A 20,504-nucleotide genomic window follows, 5' to 3' on the forward strand; every position below is an offset into this window, starting at 1 on the left:
CCTGTGCTGCCCTTTTGACATCCTGATGATTTTGGTGAGCCCTGGTTGCAGGGCAGCAGCTCTTTCTTGGCAGGCAGCAGCTCCCTGCACACCCCAGACATCCCACCTTGCCTTCACTGGGCAGACCCCTAGCCCTCCTGTCTCAGATAGGCATGAAAGGGAAGGTGTTCTAACTCAACATTTGGCTTGAAGGATTTGTGGGGACCTGAGCGCAGGAACCTTTGGTCTGCAGTTTGCCTTGCATTTAGTGGGTGTTCTCAATGTGCAGTCGGTTTCCCTTTTGTAGGTACTGCTCAGAGGGTGTGATCTTTATTGCTTAACAGAGGATCCAAAGCTGAGGATATATTCCCTATATGCAGTTTAAATAGATATAACCAGGGAACTTTTTACATTAAGGAAAAAAAGAAACCACTATAAATATTAGTGAGTGAAAGTGGTCTTTGTGCACATACCTCAGAGTGAACAAAAGTGGAAAGCAACCTCATTTATTTGTCTTTTTCTAGCTATCTCTGCTTTTTTTCCTTAGTTTGAAATACTGAGAATACACTACTGGTCTTCTTTAGAAAGTGTGTTGAACTCTTGCAGGTTCAACTCAGCTTTGCCTTCAAGGCATCCCTGGAAACTCTCGATTTCCTTCTGTATCTTTTAAATGTCTCGGTAGATTTCAAATGTATCAACGGATGTCATCCTGCATCATTATAAATTGCTGCTGGCAAAATGCAACTAGCGTCAGTACCTGCGTATGATGCACGGAGGGATTTGGGTCAATGGTATTTAGCAAAAACTCATTGACTGTCAAACTGGCAGAAAATTGCTCCTTTTTGTGAATTCTCTGTATTTTTGCCTATTTTTTTGAGTTCTGAGACTCAGAGCTAAGACTTGTTTTTCCTTGCATCTCCTACTTGGCTATTATGACTGCTGTCTAGATGCACAGGTCACGTTCTTTGGGTGATCCTGTCATTTCTCAGGACTGTGCGTTGAAAAGGAAGGTGGTGGGCATTCACAGCATGAGCTTAGCTTTCCCTGGGTGAGGTGGTGCTATGCAAGATGTAGTCAATGGAGCATGGGTTCACTGCTGAAAACAAAACCACAAATAAGTTTATACTCTACAGATGCCTTGGGTTATTTGTGGATTACACCTACCACATAAATTACACTTTGTACAAGTTCCACTTAGCACATTTTGTACACAGCCAGATGCAGCAGTTCAGCGAATGATGATCTTGAAGGAGGCAGGCTTGTTCTTGAGGAAGTGCTGACAAGACGCTGCCACCTTCCTGTAGATCCCTGCTTTGCTTCCCCCTCACCTGTTGGTTTCTGGCCAAGTCAAGTGACCTTCTTACCACCTTCTGGCCTTCTGGTTTCTGCAGTCGTGGCACAGTATATTAAATTACTTTTAAACTTGCATGTAACACCTCTCGATGACTTTTCTTTAGTTTGAGCTTCTGAGTTGCTTAGTTACATAATATCCTTTTATACTCCTACTGCAAATATGAAATCTGGTTCATGTATTGACGTACATAAGTATGTAAGCATGTGAGTGTATATGCATACAGAGTAGCAATAACTTTGTATTTTCTAACTTGCCCAGAGCTGCCTACAAGTAAATTTATTCCACCTCGTGTGGCCTACTAGTGTCTTATCCTGCTAATTCACTAAACCAATGTCTTACTTGCATATCATAGGATTTATGTTATTAAAAATGCAGATTAGCATTGCCTAAGTAACAACGTAAGAGCTGGATGAACATTTTGCTTCTGTGGCTAGCTGGGATGTAGATCATGGAGGTTACACAACAGTCCTGGACTGAGGGTCAGACTCATTTCTGGAGACAGCAAGGTGAAAGGACCGTCCACACAGACCCACAGAGGAGAGGGCAGGGGCTGCATTCTCTGCTTGCCGAGGCAGAGCAATTGCTGCATGTTTGCCACTGAACTGTTCAGCATGGAAGGAGGAATGTGAAAAATTAGGGAAGGTGTTGTCAGAAATAAAGGTCTTTTGCTTTAGTTTGAGTCTTCCATCCAGCATCACTGTTAAAGGGAAAAAAGGAAGAACGGTGAGACAAAGGGCTGTCATGAAACCTGAGCAACACAAGCATGAGCAACACAAAATATCAGTCACTTTTTCAGTTTTTAAAGATTTCATAAGCAGAAATTCTCTCTTTAAATTAAACAAAGGGAAAACATTACAGCTTTATTCCCCTTTCATAGTAATGTGGTTTCTCCCTAGCCCTAATCAAGGTTGGCAAAGGATAACTTTCTGCTGAGTAGAAATATTTGCTTTGTTTATTGCTATTCCTCTTCTGAGACTGTGCTGGGATTGTAAAAGATTGGTTTGTTTGCTTCCTTTCTTTCTAAATCTTTTTCTGCTAGTGGCTTATCTTTTATTTTTGATTATTAGTTTCCCTGTGATAACAGCGGTAACATGATCTGAACGAGTAGTAACATCTGGAGACTTCTTCCTTGCTGACATGAAATCTTCACTTTAAAAAAATAATCAATTAAAACAGTTCTTTCCAACTACTTGCTTTCTTTTTCTTTTCTGTCTGTTCTGTCCAGAACCAAACTGTCTTATTAACTGCCCCCTGGGGAGTCTAACCCTGCCTGCCTCACTGCTGTAAGTGCTTTCTACCTTGTTTCCAGAGCTTTCCGAGAGCGGTCATCTTTGAACACGTGGGTTAACAAAGGGAAATAAAGGATCACAGCTCCAGAGGTATCAGTGCACACCTGATATCCTTGTGGGGTCCTTCGTATGTGACAGTCAGGAAGCACTCAGGATAGGAGCTCATCTGCCGTGTCCTGCAGAAGCACAGGTTATGAAGAGGTCACACTTCAGTCAAAATTTGTGCTGTTGTTGTTTTTTTTTTTTTTTTGAACTTTCAAAAATTGGCAAGATTTAAAACCAACATAAAGGTATGCAAAAATATTGGGAAGGGATTCCAATTTATATCAAACTTTTTTTTTTTTTTTTTTTTGGACAAATACACAGCACTGCACAGGGCTTCTGGCTGCCTCAGGGTGCCTTCCCTGGCTACAGCAGCAGGTGGAGAGGGCTGGGAAGGGGACTCCAGCACCAGCCTGTGGCTAATAGTCACTTTTGCTCATTAAGCTGTTGCAGGCCCAGTTTTGGCCAGTGGCTGCAGCTGCCGCAGTGAAGGGACGGCGCTGTGCAGACATGAGCTGTGTCTCATCCACTCTGCCTCAGAGAAAAGAGAAAACTGTTTGTTTTTGTTTTTTTTTTTAATTAATATAGGCATAGCCATGGTGGCTGACAACCTGGCTTAGGAAATAGCTAGAAATTGGAGCTGAAATAGTCTTTCCCGTTTTCAATGTTCAGACTAAGAAGTGCTGCCTGTCCACCCACACCCCCCCAAGGAACAACCAAACTAAATTACCCACAGGATAATTTTTTTTCAAACATTTCTAGCTATGACAGCTCCATTTGGAAGGTGAGGAAGGGTTTTCACAAACCGTTCCACAGTTTCCTTGTCGTGGCTGGATTTCCACACAGCAGGCGTGGGTGACTGACTCAGCAGCCAGCACGTTATAAGATTAGGCTGCCAGTCGCTTTTGGCCCTGGAGCCATCACCAGCACAGCCTTGTGTGGTGCTGGGCATGTGTACATCACAGATAAGATGAGCTTAACCCTGCTGTTTGGTGAAAGCTGACCAACATCTGCGGGCGTGATGGAGAGAGGCTTTTCAACTGGAAGGCAGCAGTGGAAATAAATTTCATGATCACTATGCTAACTCTGATTTACTGCTCTGAAACTAGGATAAAGCAGCCAGAAGCAAGCAGTGCTATAAAGATATCATTTTAAGCTTCTGTTTAGAAAGAGGCTAAGACAAAACCCGCAAATCTCATAGCCTCAATTCTCCGTGATGTGCTGCCCGTGAGTGTTGCTGTGCAGATAGATTTCTCTTAACAAATCTGAGTCTAGTGGCAGCTTTCACAGACCATATGTTGCCCCGGGCACAGTGGGATAAGGTGAAGTAAGGACACACAGTCAATCTTTTTGTTAGCACCGATTTATATTTCAGCCTTACTGTTGTTTTAGCAAGGGTCATGAAGTTTATGGCGCAGGGATGGGGTGGGGGATGAGGACACAGAGAGGTAGGAAGTGGTTCAGGCTGAGGATCCATAGCCCCTGACCATCTCCTGCAGTGGCTCACTAGCCTCGCTCTCTGTGAGTGCTGAGAGCAGGTGGGCAAAGGTCTGACTCGAGCACCGGTGCACAGTTCTCTGTTGGCTGCACATTGCCCAAAGGCACCACAACTGACCCTTTACTGAGGCTTCCCCGAGGCTGAAAATGCACTCTCTCCAAAGCATGTCTCACCAGCTCCATTTCTCATATCTCAGCTCTGTGTCTTCAAAATTGATCTTTCTGCCACATTTTTGTCTTCGTGTTTGGTCTTCCCACTCCAATTGAGAAGTTCAATGGCATATCACCTTGTTTGTTCACTGCCAATCACATCATGTTACCTATTCCTATATTCTCCACCCCTAGTCATGTTTCTCCTTCTCCATGTGAAACAGTGTGCTGAATCCTTGTATCCCTACTGCACTGTTCTACTGCTGCCTTGGTTTCTCTGTGCCTTACTATGCCAGAGCTTTTCCTTTGCACTGTGTTGTTTTTGGTCTCTCTCTTCGTTTGTTGCCAGTTTCCATTCCGACTTTGAGACTGGTTTTTATTGATCTCCTCTGTCCTTTCCAGTGACTGCTCCTTAGTGTACACATTGCTATTGGTTGACAAACTCCTCTGATTTGCTTTTATAAATCACAAAATGTGCAGTGAAATTCAGAAGCTTGGCTTTGGCACTGTGAGACACGTTTGCTCCCACAGTCACTCAGCTTGGTGTAAGGAGGATTCACAGTGAGGCAGAAAGCCCAGCTGTGCTATGAGCAAAGTCCATAAATATTAGAGGTATTACCAACTTAGGGCCAGGGTGAAAAATCACAACTGTAAATTGTTTCTAATCGCAAAGGCGAGCTAACCAAGCCTGAACAGTAGAAAGTTGATGGAATAATAAAATTTCCATTTTCTTCCATTTCTGTGAATGTCGTCTTTAACATCCAGTACCTCTGAATCCTGTAATTCAGGCTTCAGCAGCTGGCAGTAAGAAGTGATGTTCCAGAAGACAAAATCTGTAGGTAAGCCTCATCTGTAACCCAGCTGGAGATCGTGACTACTCCCATAATCATTATTCTGCTGTTAAGAAGTCTCCTGCATGTCACTGTGAACTCTGAAGCAGACAAAAGGAGTGAGCAGTTGATTTTCACCCCTCTTGCAAATGCCAGACTGGGCCCTTTTATGGTAGGTCAGTACTTAGTAAAGTGAATGAATAGCACATTTTCCTGAATTATCATGCAAATGTGCTTTTCAGCTCTTCTCTTTCTAGCACAAGGAGGATTAGCAAATGGAAGTTTGTCAGCTACTTCATCTCAGACCTCTTTCATTCCCTCCTTACCTGTTCCATAACTCATGGACACACGTGCAGCTTCCTGGAGCCCACACTCAGCCAGACAGTTTGCTGCTTGCTTTTGCCCCGCCACATGACAGATGCTTAGCTTTAGTTTGAAGGTTTTGTTTCTTAATTCTTTGCGCATCCAGACGGCCTCTAATGCAAGTCACTAACCGCTGTTTTGCTCTCTTGGCTGCCAAGGAACTACCTTGTTCTGCACTAGCCCCGTCCCTCCAACCCTGCTTCTCCCGGCCAGAGAGACCAGCGAACCGGCGCCCACCATCACGATGGGCTTCACATTCCCCTACTGCCTCACAGTCGCAGTCCACCGGAGACCTGACTTCCTCAGAGGAGTGCGGAAGCAAGGAGCTTCTGGCAGAGACCCCCAGCCAGGGAGGCGATCCGGCCTGACTCCGCATGGGAACGGGGCGGGGGGGCCACAACTCGCCGCCACCAGGTTGCCCGCCAGCCGTCTCTGCCACGAAGGAGGGAGGTCCGCTTGGAGAGGTCAAAGAATGTTCTCAGAAACAGCTGCTGAATGTCCGACCTGGGAAACAGAGGTGTTTCTAGAATGAAACAGTTAATGTGCCTGTAATAACTTAATTTTTTCATAGCTGAGAAAACTATTTTTGTCTCCATCTTTTCTACATACAGTATATTAACAAAAACAGAGAAAAAAAAAAAGGTTAAAATGATATAAAGTAAGATTTAAAATAAAATGTAAATTAAGTTTTATGGGAATTTGAGTACATGCTCGCGCTCTCTCCAAATACTGACTGCCTTTTGGTTATATTTGCACTGTTATGTTTTCAGTTTTGGTTTGGGGTATTTTTTGGGTTGGGTTTTTTTTTAATTTCATGTAAAACTAGGGTCTTAAGTTAATTTTATTCTATTTTAATGTCAGTGTTATCAGTTTTTTAAAGGTAAGGTTCTTAAAGATGCTTCAACTGTCTGAAGCGATACCTTTTAAGTAGTGAAGAAAGCCATTAAGCTCGTTCACTAGACTTGTGATCAATTGAGATGGAGGGGAATACAGGTAAACACAAAAAAATGTGTTAAAAAAAATGCCTCAGAAAGTCTTACGGAGTTAGCTGTAAAATACACCTACGATACTTGACTTGCATGCCTCTGGGTCCTCGCACTTTAGTGCATGTACATACTGCTACTGTACCATCACGTAAATGTGAGTCAATCTGTTTCACTGTAATATTGTTGTGAATTTACCTGTACTGTACTTTTATCGTTGGTATTCTTGCATTGACTATACAAAAAGAGTTTTTAAATTATTGTTAGCAGTTCAACTGGCTATGTACAGTGTTTACTGAGAACTTCCTTTGTTTTGGGAGAACCATGGAGATCTTTGGGCATACTAAATTGTAACTGGTCTTGTTTAAGAGTCTGCTGGAGACCATGTGAAGTGGAAATAAAACTCTCAGTATTTACAATCTGCTCGAGTGCTTTGTGATGTTTTTTTTATGATGGTACTTCCCAGGTTCATTTAACTGGTGGGAAAAAAAGCCCTCAAACTTCTCCTTTACTCGTAAGGGAATCAGAATGCTTCCCTATACGAACTAAGTCATGGCAAAGCCAAAAATTATGCTATGCTCTACATACTCCTATGAACACTGGATAAGGCCGTGAGAAATTTTCTAAATTCCCTCACTGAACTCCACAAAACATCTGCTCACGCAGATAGTGGGACCCATCTCCTGAGTTTCTCTGAGGCCGTATGGCTTGTTGCTCTCAGTCGTTTATGGGAGTGAAAACCAACTGGCTAAACATAATACCAAAAATATTGCATGTCCAGTATTAATCCAAGCTTACGGATCATCTGCATTACACACAGAGACCAGTAAAACCAGGACTTCTGTAAAACTGGTGGCTAACACTGAGAAGTAAATGCAGCCAAGAATTCATGCTTCCAAGAGGTGGAAACCTCTCAAGCTACTCTGCCTGGGACCATCTGTTTGGCCACATGCTTTCTCTGGAGCCCCAGAACTGCTCTGACAAGTTATCCCATCGCTGAGCTGGCTCATTCCTGTTCCATTTCTTTTACTGAGGCTTTCTGAGGCTCATTTGTTGAAGAGCACCATCTGGGATCCCTAGAAGCCTTTCTGGTTAGCTCTGTCAAGGGATAAGCCCCTCATATCCCATCCTGCTGCATCATGGCTGGCTTTCTAGGAAGTTTAATTCAGCTGTTGGATAAGAACAAACTCCCTAGCTCTCAAATAGCAGCCAATTGCTCTGGTTTCTACCGTATCAGTGAGGGCTGTAGTTATTGAACTGGTGTCAAAATGTCTACCTGTGGGTTATCATTACAAAAATGACCACTTACAAAGACAGGCAGTGACTGAAAACCCCTGTTATGTAATGGCTCTCTGGTGCCCCAGCCAAAACAAGGGCTGTTCAGTGCCAGTGCTGACCAGCAATAATCATATTAGTCATAACTTCTTTCCCAGCTGCCTCAAAGCCTCACTGATAGCGTTTTACATGAGAATTAAGTATAATCCCAAAGTCTGAATGCTTAAAATTGTCCATGGTGGCCACTCTGCATGCTTGAAAATCTTGTTTCTGCAACACTTTGCTGAATTGTTGCACTAATCTCATTTTGGGAGTGGAAGGAGAAGCATATGCAAGCAGCATTTTGAAGGTTAAACAAGAGTCACAATGGTTATTGAGGAAGACTAAGCCACAACTGACAAATCCTTGTTTGTTTTCAAAAATTACCAGTAGTAGCTTTGCAGGGATAGCAGGAGGTTGCTACGTCCTTAAAAGCTCTTTCTCCTAGATGAAGTAAGTTAAAGTTGCAAAGGAATGAGAAATGTTGAAGACAGGCAAGTAAAAATTATATTCTTTTTCTTGTGACAGCTGCAATATTTTTTTTTTTTAATGATGCACAAGAAAATTCAGGGGACTAATCTGTTGCTTTGATACCAGTAAATGGTATTTGCCTTTCAGGTCAAGGACACACCAGTTTGCAGAATTAGCTGCTGGACATCCTGAAATAAGAAGCTCTGTGAGGATAAGCAGCTCTCTGTGACTTGACAGGTAAAGTGCTTCTGAAACAGCAAGAATCACTGAAAAAAAAGCAAGAGAGGTAGCAATAGCAAGAAGAAGGTTAAGCACAAATAGAAATTCTGTGGATGATCTTAAAAAGAATCACATTAATAAAACATAATCTCCTTTCTAGTCTCATTAGCAAATACAGTGACATTGAGAAATATCATGTTTTCTACTGGCTCCTTGGAAACAACAGGGCTTTCCTCTTCTGGTATAGCTTCTGGTGGGGTTTGGAGAATCCTAACGAAGCTCACGTTATTCCATCATGCTCCAAAATTACTTACATAAATTATAAAATAAATTACAAGTCTCTGGTCCATCTAAGGTTCTTCTAAAAGCTTCTGAGAGAAAATGAAAAAGCCTTTTTAGAAGATCTGCAGCTCACTCTGTGTCTGTGGGGTATCTGAATTATCGCCTTGTGAATAATCGAGGCAGGAGAAGCCTCACAGATTACCACACAAGTTAGTGTAAGAGGATATGAATACATCTGTCACAGCTCCTTCTGATAAGGCTGAAATAGATAGCTGTATTTCACCCGGAGGTTTGTGGTGCCAGAGACAAAGGCCTTGGGATAATGCCTGCTCGTGCAACACAGAGGGGATCAAGAGCAGGACTGTGACCTGTGGCATCCATCCCACTCCAGACAGCTTTTAGGGAGCCTGCAGCATCCCAGGGTGTTGGGGTGACCATCCTGCCACAACACTGCTGTGTGCACGAGGGCACCATAAGAAGGAAAAATCACCCCTTTCTCCCATTTCAGCCCTTTCTCCCACTTTCCTTCATGCCTCTCCACAGTCATCTGACCACAACATGCTGTCCTCCCCTTGACACAACAGGGGGACATGGATACATACCACTGGTAGTGGTGTACTGCCTCTTAACTCACCTATCCAAGCCCACAGGGGTATACACTAAATAGCACAACATGGCAACACTACATCTGTGTTGTGCCTCAGTGCCCGGACAAGCATCAGGCTTGGACCATCCTTCCCCACCACCCCCTTCCCCATATGTTCCCCTCACGTTCCCCTGTGCACAGAGGAAATCTCTGTAAACACAGGGTACCCCAAGACATGCATCTTCTCCCAGTCCCTTCCTTTCCTGAACACCTGAACCATCAAGTTCCCCTGGGCTCTCTTTGGAGATACCCCATTTCTTGCTCACTCCCTCTTCCCTTGTTTTGACTTCTTTTTATGTAAATCATTACAACATGCTAGAGTATTATTAGGCTGCTGAGTACATATAATTTTCATAGAAATGACAGGGAATGCCTTCAGTCTCCACAGAGCCCAGCCTGTTTTGTGGAGAGGCTTAATGGCTTTAAGCAAAGTCTGCTTCCCTTCCCTGCTTATCATCCTTATTATCCATCTTGCAGGAATATAAGACATTCTGCCCTCAGGTCTGGGCGAGAGATGTCTCAAGAATAAAAAAACTATCATGTGTTTCTGAAAAAAACACCTTTTTCTTATTTTGGTCTATGGGTAGATTTAGGACTTCTCTCATTGTTCGGTCTTTTCTCAGTGTACAAACAATTTCTGGATGCCAAACTTGTCATCCTCTGAAAAAAAAAAGTGACAAATCCTGGGAGCACTTGGTGATCTGGGCAGGATCTTGCCAGGGAGGGAGGGATCAATGTGCTTTTCAGCAAGGTTGGTGCAGCCTCTCATCCTGAATCTGTCCTGAAAAAAAGTGATGCTTCCAATGGAGCAACTCCTTGAAGGCAAAGGTGGAGTGGTGCTACACATGCCCAAAGCAGCTCCTCAGGCGTCCCTGGTTTGACAGCCATCATTTGCAGGTTAGAGCTGCAGGAGGTCAAAAGATGGGTGGCAGAAACACTCCCCTGCTGGGGACAGGGCACCTGTGTGCCTGTGTTAGTCTTGCTCAGAGTGATGGACTGAGATCTGAGGAGAGAAGGTCACAGGAAAAAAAAAAAAAGTTAAAAATCAGTGTACTTGGCAGCTGCTGGATATCTAAATGAGGAGAAGAAAGAAGGTGGTTTGGATATTGAATTTTATATGTCTCTTGGTGGCAACAAGGCTGGCTGAGAAATGTAAGCAGACACTGTACTAAAAGGGAAGAGTGCTGGTAGGCTATGCAATATGAATCCTGTTAAATGCCAACAATAGCAAATTTTGTTCTTTTAAATCCCTGGGCTGTTTGGGTTTTAAGGTTTTTTTATATACCTTAATTGGATTTTTTAATTCCTACAGTAAGACTTTGTAAGAGGTTTACTCACAAAAATGTCGTGGACCCAGGTACTTGACTCATCCTCCTCCTGCCCCTCTTTCCCACTGTGATCCCTCTGGGTTAGGCTGCAGGAGGAGAGAGCTGAGTGCAAATGAACACGCTCATCCCATAGTCATTGCTCAGCAGGCACCTCTTTCTCACTTGGTTGGAACCAGCTTGGCTCCAAAGTACTAAACCCTGCAGCAACAGGCTGTGGGGCACAATTTCGGGGAAAAGGTTTTTGGAAAAAGTTCCCACTTTACATAGGAGAGGAACAGCTCATACATTTTATCTATTAAGAACTGCAATGTTAAGTGCTTAGCAGTTAAGAACAGAAATCTCATTGATTTTCTACCCAGGGAGGAAACTTAAGTGACTAGGACATTTTGGGAACTTTTATCACAAATCCCTGACTACAGCTTCAGCATGTTTATCTTTAAAATATGGCCTTGACTGCTGATGTTGTCTGAGAGAGGACATGTATTGTGTTGTTCCTTGCTTGATTTTCTGCACACTGCATTGGCAGGACAGAAAAAAAAAATCCACTTTGCATATATGAATGAGAGGAAGAACAAAAAAGGTCGTGATTTTGTCTCAGCTATTTCCATGACAAAACCAAAGACTTTTGAGAGGCTGTTTTCTTACTACAATGTCACTGTGGTTTGTCATGGGAATCACATCTCAGACAAAAATCAAAGCCGGGGCTTCACAAATTATCTGTGTTCCCCTCAGTCTGTGATGCTTCTGACAACAACACCACTTCACTACGTACCCATAAAAATGGAAGTTAAATACGTTGTACAGGCATCCTGAATGTTTTACAAGTAGGAACTGATGTGTAGCCATATTAAATAAAAGCATATTAATTTCTTATTTTTTTTTTTAATAAAAAAGGGCCATGAAATAACTGGGAGGAGAATAGCAATGAGAAGACAGGAAAGACAGAGCCCCTGGAAACCAACAGTCTGAGCTGTGTTTGGTAAACAATAATCTGATTCTGATTTCAAAGGGAGAAGTCCTGGACCTGTGGCTTGGCTGTACCACTGGATGAGAGGCCACACAAAATGGCAGTGTGTTACTTTTACTCAGCAAATAATTACTGCATCTTCCTAACACAGAGCTAAATAGTTCCATAGAAACATGTCCATGCTTAGAAGAGTCTGCCTGAACTCTTGGCCCGTAGATCTGGGTTAGGTGACCAGCGGCACTCCTGATCTACATTAATCCTTCCTGAAGAACTGAGAGAACCTCCACTCACTGCGGACCCTGTCCCACAAGCACTGCTCAGCCACTGCCGGCTTCCAAACCAGAACTGGTTTATTTAACCAGTCCCACTACAAGGCTTTCTGGTTTCTCCCACTGGAGTTAGTTACCCTGAAGTCATACCAATGCCAGCACAGACGATCCCTCTGGTGCTGGTTCTTCAGGTTAGGCAGAAGCAACTCTGAGACTCAAATGGAGCCAGGATAGGGAATAGAATAAGGAAGTACCCCACTATTACCTGAGGCCACTCCTGACCTGAATGAAAAAAAAAACCCCAAAAACAAAAAAAAAACCACCAACAAAAACAAAAAAACACCACCCTATACCAAAATTAAATTATGATTTGAGCTACTTAGCAAGTTAACTAAATTTACTGTGACCTACATACCAGAAAGCTTTGGATATGTGGAAAGGCTTCTTTCTGTGGGAGTCAGGTCACTCAGTAAAATCCAGTTTAAAAATCCACACACACTTTTCTGAAGTCTCCATGGTCTTACAGGAGAGAACAGCCAACCTGAAGAAGCAGTGAGACATTTTTAACCTTGACATCTGTTAGGTCAGGCCTTCAATGGTTTTAGTCTCTTGTCAGGGTAGCAGAGACAACACTGACAGATGAACTGATTAGGCTTGGTGCATACTGCAATGCAGACATAGTAATTACAGCCTAGAAACAATCATTTGAACAGAAAATATTGTATTGCATGCAGAAAGTTCACTGCCAGCTGCCTAGAGGCAGCACCTCCACAGCTACTATATAGAAATAAAACACATCAGGCAGCACATGAGGCATTAAATCTTTCTAAAATACATCAACTAAAGAGCAACCACTTATAAACAGCTAAGGTAGTCACAGAAGACAACACAACAAAACGTATATATTGAAGACAGTCTCCTAAAGAAAGAGGGATAAAGAAGCATCTATCTATCCGTCTGTTTGTCTATCTATCTATCTATGTATGCATCTTTAAAACAGAAAGACTATTTTATCTTTTTATATCTAGCTATGCATATGTATATATAGAGGGGTAAAACCAGAACCTTAGTAACAGACACCTTGGCCTATAAAATGGCCTTTTCCATAATAGAGTGGAGTTGTCCTTCAAACCAGATAGACTTTTCCACACATCTTAGTATTGTTTTCTATCCCCTGTCAGCATCACACAACTTTTAACCTCAGACTGCAGCAGAGCTGGCCTTTGGAAATAGAGGCACTGAGTCACATAGTATTTGCTCTGCTGTTTTGAAACAGTATTTGTGTGTAAAAGCTCAGCTCAGATTAAGAAGAGAAATACAATACAGACCTTTAAAGATAAGTTAAATGGACAGTGATAATTGGTCCTTAATCTACTTAGGAAGTCTTTGTGATTAAAGCCTCACATTTTTCTGTGCTAATGAGGCACTAGGCAAGATGGTGACTGAAGAAATGTCTAGGGAATAGCATATAAGCCATGGCCGGTTTTGTTGTCTCTTTTCTCTCTAGATCTTTTACTCTGATGAATTTTGATTTCTTTTCTGTATGGATGTCATCAGATGAAGTTTATGGACACTATCAAAAGATACATACAGAAGCTTTCAACCTCCACCACAGCACGTTTCCTTTCTCCGGCAGGCATCTGAGTGCGCTACCACCTAAGTAAACCTCCTTTTGATGCATGTTTTATGCAAATGAGCCTTTGCTCTAGGGAGCGGCAGGCCACGAGCTGGCACATACATCAAACAGCATGCAAATCCCTCCCCACCAAAGAGCTGGTCTATAGCATGCCACTGGATTGTAAAAATGTAAAACATCCAACAAATTCTGGAGAGCTGTGGCACGATGGCTGTTAAAAACAACCAGGCACTACATTAACAGAGCATATGTTTGCAAAACCTTCTCTGGTGCATCTACACCCTCAGCTGTATATTCAAGAGCTGTAAGAAACAGCAATTAGCCCTCCCAATGCTCTACACTGGATTTGAAATTTAACTGGAGTTTAGGTCATTGACTGATTTGCTGGCAATTGGTTTTAGCAGCAAGATAAAAATAATATTAAAAAGGCACTAACTAGTGTTCACTGAGAGGTCTCGGAAAGTTCAAGGGCCACCTGATTGGAGCAACTGCGTTGTACAGGAAAGTGTCACTTGAGGTAGATCTGCCCTCAGTTAATCTAATATTTTCCGAATGAGAAATAGAAATGGAACATTATGTCTCAAATGAAGTCAAAGAGGCTTTTAGTGCTCACCCCCTCTGAAAATGTGGTTATAAGAAACACACACCTAAAAATATTCAATCCTGCCACACTTACCACTTCAGTATTTGAATGCTACCATCTCTTGTTTCAATAAGCAGCATGACTAACATCTGTCCCATAATTTATATGCTCGTCCTCTCCCTCGGGAAAGACCTGTGTGCAGTGCAGACTGTTCTTATTATGTATAACCACCAAAAAAATACATAATTACACAAGCACACACATGTCCATGTAAGTTAGTCAGAGAGGACAAGATGAAAGCAAAGGTGCCTCATACCTGGGGCAGGGAGTGCTGAGGTTTGCTCTGTAAGAACAGGGAGGCCAGGGCTTAGATGGGCCCCCAGAAGGTGCTGCCCAGACACACCTCACCCTTCTCCTGGATACAGCATGGCTGTATTGGGAAGGTGTTTGTTGCCTTTAGCAGCACAAATGACTGGACACTCCTGGTGACCAGTGTGACAGAGTGGTTACAGAAAATTTGGAGTCTTATACGAGTTTTAGCTGTAGCTGCTACATACAGTGTCTGGTAACATGGGGCCAAAGAGCTTGACCAGTGATGTAATAGGATTTCTACAGACAGTTTTGAAGAGTTTTCTCTATATTACAGCATTTTACCAGGAACTTGTTTTTATATTAGTGTCTGTTGTGCTGGAGTGACCTGCAGAAGGAGAAGCTATTTCCTTAGTACAGGAAGAAATCATGGTACTAATTAAATTTGAGCAAGTAGAGGCAGGAGAAAGGAATTTCTTTGTCTCTCTAGGTTTGGCAGTGAGAGATACATATTTACAGAGAGTTTTTTGGAACTTTGCCTCTTTGAAGAGGGAAAATCCATAGCCATTCAGGAAATAGATTAAGGCAGTAGTTGTGCTATGCAAGAAATTATCAGCTGCTAGTTATTTTCATAATGCAGGCTGGACACCCTTTAGTTGACTGTGTCACATGACTGAAGACAGGAGTGCTCTTGCCCATTTTTCTAGGGATGTGTGCTCTCTGTGAAGATGAGTTTGTATTTTTTCAACCTGCGTGGGAAATCCAGCAGTGGAAAAATTACTAATACAGAGAGCTCAGGAAGTTTGAGCAGGAGGGGTCAGGCAGCTTCACAGTAAAAATAAGTGGCAGCTAACACAAGAAACTACAATTACTCATCCGATTTCCAGGGGCTGAGGTGAAGGACCCAGCAGGACTGAGTCTGACTGTCAGCCTCTTCTCTAAGTACCCATCTGAATTTTGATACTGGTTTCCCTGTTTGGATCCTGTATGAGCCCAGACAATGCTTACACAGCCAGTTGGTTGTTGGAAAAATGTGGGAATCTGCTTGCTCTCCTGTGACAGGTGCTGTTTTGCCAGTTGGGAAACTTAGGTGCTTAAAAGTTTAATAATTTATATAATGAGGTACAGCAGGGCTTGGAAAACACCCCGCTCGTACTCCTTACTTGTCTGCATTGTGTACACTAGGCTGCATTTGCATTTACAGTGGATCAAGGGCAAGGTTTGATAAAAGCTTCCAAATCCTGTGCATTTTTCCATAAAAGAAAGAAGCACCATCAGGCTAGAGAAGGTGAGCCTGCAGGAGGAGAGTGTCCCAGTGGTGTTATGGAGCTGGTCTCAGCATTGCCAAACATTTAGGCTGGTAAGTTCCTTAAGGAAGTTACTGAGCCACGTCTTACACTGCCTAAAGCTTTGCCAGTGACAGCAGACAAGGTATTACAGCCATGGGCATGACCTGCAGCCGCTGTAGACCTGGAGTGGATTCTTCTGGGCTGCACCATCTTGGTCAAAGCAAAACTGTCCAAACAGAGACCAGCTCTGGGTTGCTGGAAACCTCCCATGAAGAGAGCAGCTCAATCTGCAAGGATCTTGGCCGTGGGCTTTCTACTGCTATACCTCACTTGTAGCTCCCCAGAACCCAGAGGAGAGGACCTGCTTTCCACCAGGCTGCTGCACTGCGTAGTCAGCACACAAGGGAGAGTGGAGCAGGATGAGCAGGGCAGTTGGAATACGTGTGCTCCCAGATATGCCTCCATTTACGTTTCCTGATTTTTTCAAGTAGGACAGCAGAAAACAACAGCATCATAGCTACCAAATTTTAGCTGATTTCCAAGCACTGGGAGTGTTAAATGTGCTTTTACCTTAACTGCTACCATGGAAAATACCTTTCAGTTCAAGCTGGCATCTTTGAGGATTTCCTGGGCGTTGCAGGTGGCACTCTGCCATATATAGGGATTTAAACACAAATAAGAACTGGTCTCAGTGGTGAATGAGGAGCATGGATCTTTATGAAAATATGTTGCTTGCAGGCATGTCACAGATTGGCAGTGATATCAGTCTCAAAGGTGGTGCTGGCCTCCTGCCACCACCCAGCGCTTCTAAAGGCCAACTTGGCAAGTAGAGGGGACATTGTGTGGAGCTGTTTGTACAGCAAATATGGTGCTGCAGATTGGGAAAATGAAATCTAGTACCACCTTTAGCCATTTCCTTATGCTTCCTGCACTGTGGGTAGGACTAGGCCTGACTTTAAAACAAAAAGGAGGAACAAAGTTTTGTTCAATGTCACATTTAGCTCTGTGGATAGCACCAAATTTTTGTCTGTGCCTGCCTGTCTGTGCCCAGAAGCTTTGGGTATATTCTTTTGTGATGAGAACCAGTGTAGAAAAGCAGCTGGGACAGGCTTTTATTGTGCTACTAAAAGAGACCTCAGCACCTGCAGAGTCCTCCTTTTTCTCAGCCCCATCCTTACTCAACACACTAGAGCCTGGCATACAAATGGAAGATTTGTGTAGTACCTGTTGTCTGCTGAACACTGTGAAACCACTCCAGCATCAACTGTCTGGGCACTGGATTCCTCTGGGGGAAAATGTGGCAAAACCATTCTCGGAAATCCAATACTGTTCTTGGAAATGAGGAAAGTTTGCTGTAGCAGTATCAAAGTATCAAATGATTCCTTCACAGATTCCCAATAAGGTCAGATTTCAAAGTCAGGGCACATCTTTAATTCTAAAAGACAAAGCTTTCTAAATAATCCTTATATGCTTGTGACTGAACAGCTATGCCATTGCAATCATATTCTCCTTCAGCATCAGCAAAAGGAGCCTATTTTCTGCCTTGGAAGTTGAAGAGGGCAGAAAGATCATGATTTTAGAGCATTGTTCATCATTATATATAATTTTGCTTAGTTTGTTAAAATTGATTTTTCTCTGGTCCTATCAAATGTCACCCTCATGTTTCTTTATAGTTCTTCATTGAAATTTTAAACATTCAAATTATAGATACAAACAAAGGCACATATAGAGCGTTATAAGATTGCTTCTTCCTCTCCTCATGTGATTCAGCAACTTTTGGGCAGTTACTCTGCTTGGGCTCTAAAACTACTGGCAATCCTGTAATATCTTCACAGAATTTGGCTTCCCTTTCTTCCTTGGCCTTGGGCCCCAATTCTCCATTCCCCATGTACATAAAGCACCCAAGTGATTTAATAAGGAAGACAATATGAGATCAGGCCCTGGCAGTTTGCAAAGTATAAAGAAACTTGCTCCTGCTGGGCCCCAGCTGGTAGCATTTATGACAGAACTCCGGCTTTTCGCAGCAAATTGACCGCTGTGCCAGAGCCCAGAAACAGAACCCACTCCCTGCTCCTGTCGAGCTGCAGTGCAAGGGCAGGACACAAATCTACTCGGCCCTGAAGGATGGCCCTTCACGGTGCCTTTGAGACTTACATCCAAACTACTCACCAAAGGTGTCACACTCCATTTTGCATCATATTCTTGAAAATAAGAAAGACTTTATAAGCTCGGCTGAGCGTCCAGATAAAACAGAAACTGAACTGTCCTATTTGTGGGTGCATCCGAAGTCTGTAGCTTAACTGGCATTAATGATAAAGATGAGCTTTACAGGGGTTAGTGGGGAGGACTACCTCTGCTTTCACAGGCAGTGCTGACAGCTGATGAAGCTATGAACCCAGCAATTACCTTCATCTGCACCCATTCTTCCTCCCAGATGCCATCCTCTGTCCATCCATGGACATCTCTTGCATTCTGACAAAAGATCCATGACTTTTGTCCTAAACAGTTTCTTTTTTCCAGCCTAAGTTTCAGTTGTTGCTCTAGTTCATTCTTTATCATAGCACAAATGTTTCAGATCCAGCCTAAGCCCCTGGCTCATGCCAGACATTTTTACTGATTTTACAACTATGGCAAAAAAAATATATTGCAGGGCTTGATCCTCCTGGCAACTTCTGAAGCCATTCACATCTATGTAAAAAGCCCATTGACAAATTTCTTTGCATAAATTACTCTACTAGTTGCACTGAGAATCAACAAAGTGACTCAGGCACAGAGTCAAGCCCAGATTCTTTGATTCCATACAACTTCTGTGCATGGGGAAAGGAGGATGCAGAGACCAGAGCACTGCCAGCCACGTCTGCAGGAGCCCTCTTACAGAGAGCAGAGGTTGTCCAAGGATCTCTTTCCTTCCACTCCATTTCAAAATGTACCCAGAGATACAATTCTTCTCCTGATTTTCATCATATTTAAAATGTAATAATTTGATGAGAGGTGTCTGAGAGTCAGAATTAACTTTTCTGACTTGTAAAGATTTTTGTTTCTGTCTCCTATGTTGCTCCATGCCTAGCAGCCTTGCATTATTTCAGCCATGTTATGCTAAAGTTAACAATAAAAATAATGATAAGGATACACAATAATACACTGTGACAGCAACAGATTTTGTATGGTTGGGCCATGAGCCCAATAAATATTTGCTGCCTTGGGAGAGGAAGGTATTCTGTAAGAGACATGATTTTCTTTTTCTTTATATTAAAAGAGTGATGAATTTTAACTTCCCCAGGAAAAAAAATTGGTTCAAACTGTTCTTACCATCAAGGAAAATTGAGAAAATGGTTTGAAGAACAATGTCAGTTCTAAACCTCTTAAGCCATGGTAAATAGCAATCCTGGTTTCGCAATCAGCTTTTCCAAGTAAAGGTTTTCATGAGCACCCACTCACACTGATCCTGTTACAGCACAGTGGATTCAAATCAAGAGAAATAGGCAGGGGGAAATGCCATTAAAAACAAAAATGCTTTGATTTTTGTTGACACTTGCTAAAAGTCAATACGTTATCAGTTTCCTGCTGCAAAAGAAGGGATTTTTTTAAAATATTAAGATGTCACAGAGGGTCCATAAACAGAGAATATAAACCCCATAAATTATCAGCATATCAAAAATAATACATCTAGCTATCCTAGGAGCTTTCCCCTGTGTACCAGAGAAAGAAGAGTGCTTAGTCAATCCCGTAGAAGTTAATGCCTGGGAAAACATTCAACTTATAGAATCCACAAATGACTGGCAGCCGACACTAAATTTGTTGTCTTGAATCAATTGGGAATGGTGTGGGGGATCCCACAAGGGGTATTATCCTGTTTGGCCTCAAGCCACTCACTGGAAAATATGCATATTGGAGGTGAAATTGAATTGCACAGATTTGTCTTCTAAATATTCACCATATGCTCTCACAAAAGTAAGTGCCAGCCCCATCTATAAAACGAATTGTTTATTGCGTAGCTGTTTTCTTTAGGCTTTGCTTCAAATCCTTAGCATACAACATGAAATCTGTAAACAGTTGAGTCACATATGAGACAATGAGTTTATTCCAAATTTTTAGAGAGGTTTGACAGTCTGAATGTTTGCTTACATGTGGATTGCTCTGCTTTGTGTAATTACAGTCATGCTCCAGTCCCTCAGCAGTTTCAGCTTATCTCTTTTGATCCTAAAACAATTTGTGCTGTCTCAACTATTATGGAAAAGGTAAGTACCATCCCAGAAGGGACCTCATCTCAGTCATCATTAATAAACTGGTAACACAGAAAAGTAACACAACTCATTCTCTAGTTAATAACATCTTCTGTGGTCTATAGAAACCCGGCAAAACTAACTGAGAATTAAAGCTGTACAGAATATATTTTCAACAGTTATCTAAGAAAATAATAGGAATGTCTTAGTAGCTCCAGCTGGCCTGTGCAGCAATACAAAAAAACAACTGTAATGATCTTGACATTTTGACTATACAAAGCTAAGAGATGCCTTAGGGCCTCTGGGTGAGAGACATCAAAGAAGCCAGGAAGAATTTCTGCTGTGAGTAAGTTTGGATGATGTCTAACACCAATTTCTCTTGTAACCTGTTCTCCAAGTCCTGTTAAATGAAGTTTTGATTTGCACAGAAAGTGTGGTGTGAGGGGAGAGACTAATGAGAAAGAAATTCAGTGTCTTCCTG

The 20,504-nt window shown here is 42.5% G+C and overlaps 1 protein-coding gene and 1 long non-coding RNA gene across 9 annotated transcripts in view; one reads left to right on the forward strand and one right to left on the reverse strand.

Moving 5' to 3' along the window:
• Positions 1-6,906, forward strand: part of MTCL1 (microtubule crosslinking factor 1) — a 104,434-nt gene extending 97,528 nt beyond the window's left edge. For 6 of the 8 annotated variants that reach the window (XM_050324346.1, XM_050324290.1, XM_050324310.1 and 3 more), the window contains one exon: positions 5,663-6,906. In XM_050324346.1, the coding sequence (XP_050180303.1) occupies positions 5,663-5,872 (210 nt within the window). In that variant the 3' untranslated portion in view covers positions 5,873-6,906. Of the gene's footprint in view, positions 1-2,558; positions 2,617-5,662 lie in introns of all 8 variants that reach the window. The other 2 variants (XM_050324319.1, XM_050324355.1) reach the window with 1 other exon arrangement.
• Positions 6,905-20,504, reverse strand: part of LOC126644708 (uncharacterized) — a 61,304-nt gene continuing 47,704 nt past the window's right edge. Inside the window, exons 2-4 of the long non-coding RNA XR_007630002.1 lie at positions 12,399-12,524; positions 10,758-10,833; positions 6,905-10,422 (exon numbers count right to left, since the gene is read on the reverse strand). This is a non-coding gene — a long non-coding RNA (uncharacterized LOC126644708). The remainder of the gene's footprint in view (positions 10,423-10,757; positions 10,834-12,398; positions 12,525-20,504) is intronic.

The sequence above is a fragment of the Myiozetetes cayanensis genome, unplaced genomic scaffold, assembly GCF_022539395.1.
Source record: "Myiozetetes cayanensis isolate MyiCay16 unplaced genomic scaffold, myiCay2020 scf1, whole genome shotgun sequence".
Taxonomy (NCBI): Eukaryota; Metazoa; Chordata; class Aves; order Passeriformes; family Tyrannidae; genus Myiozetetes; species Myiozetetes cayanensis.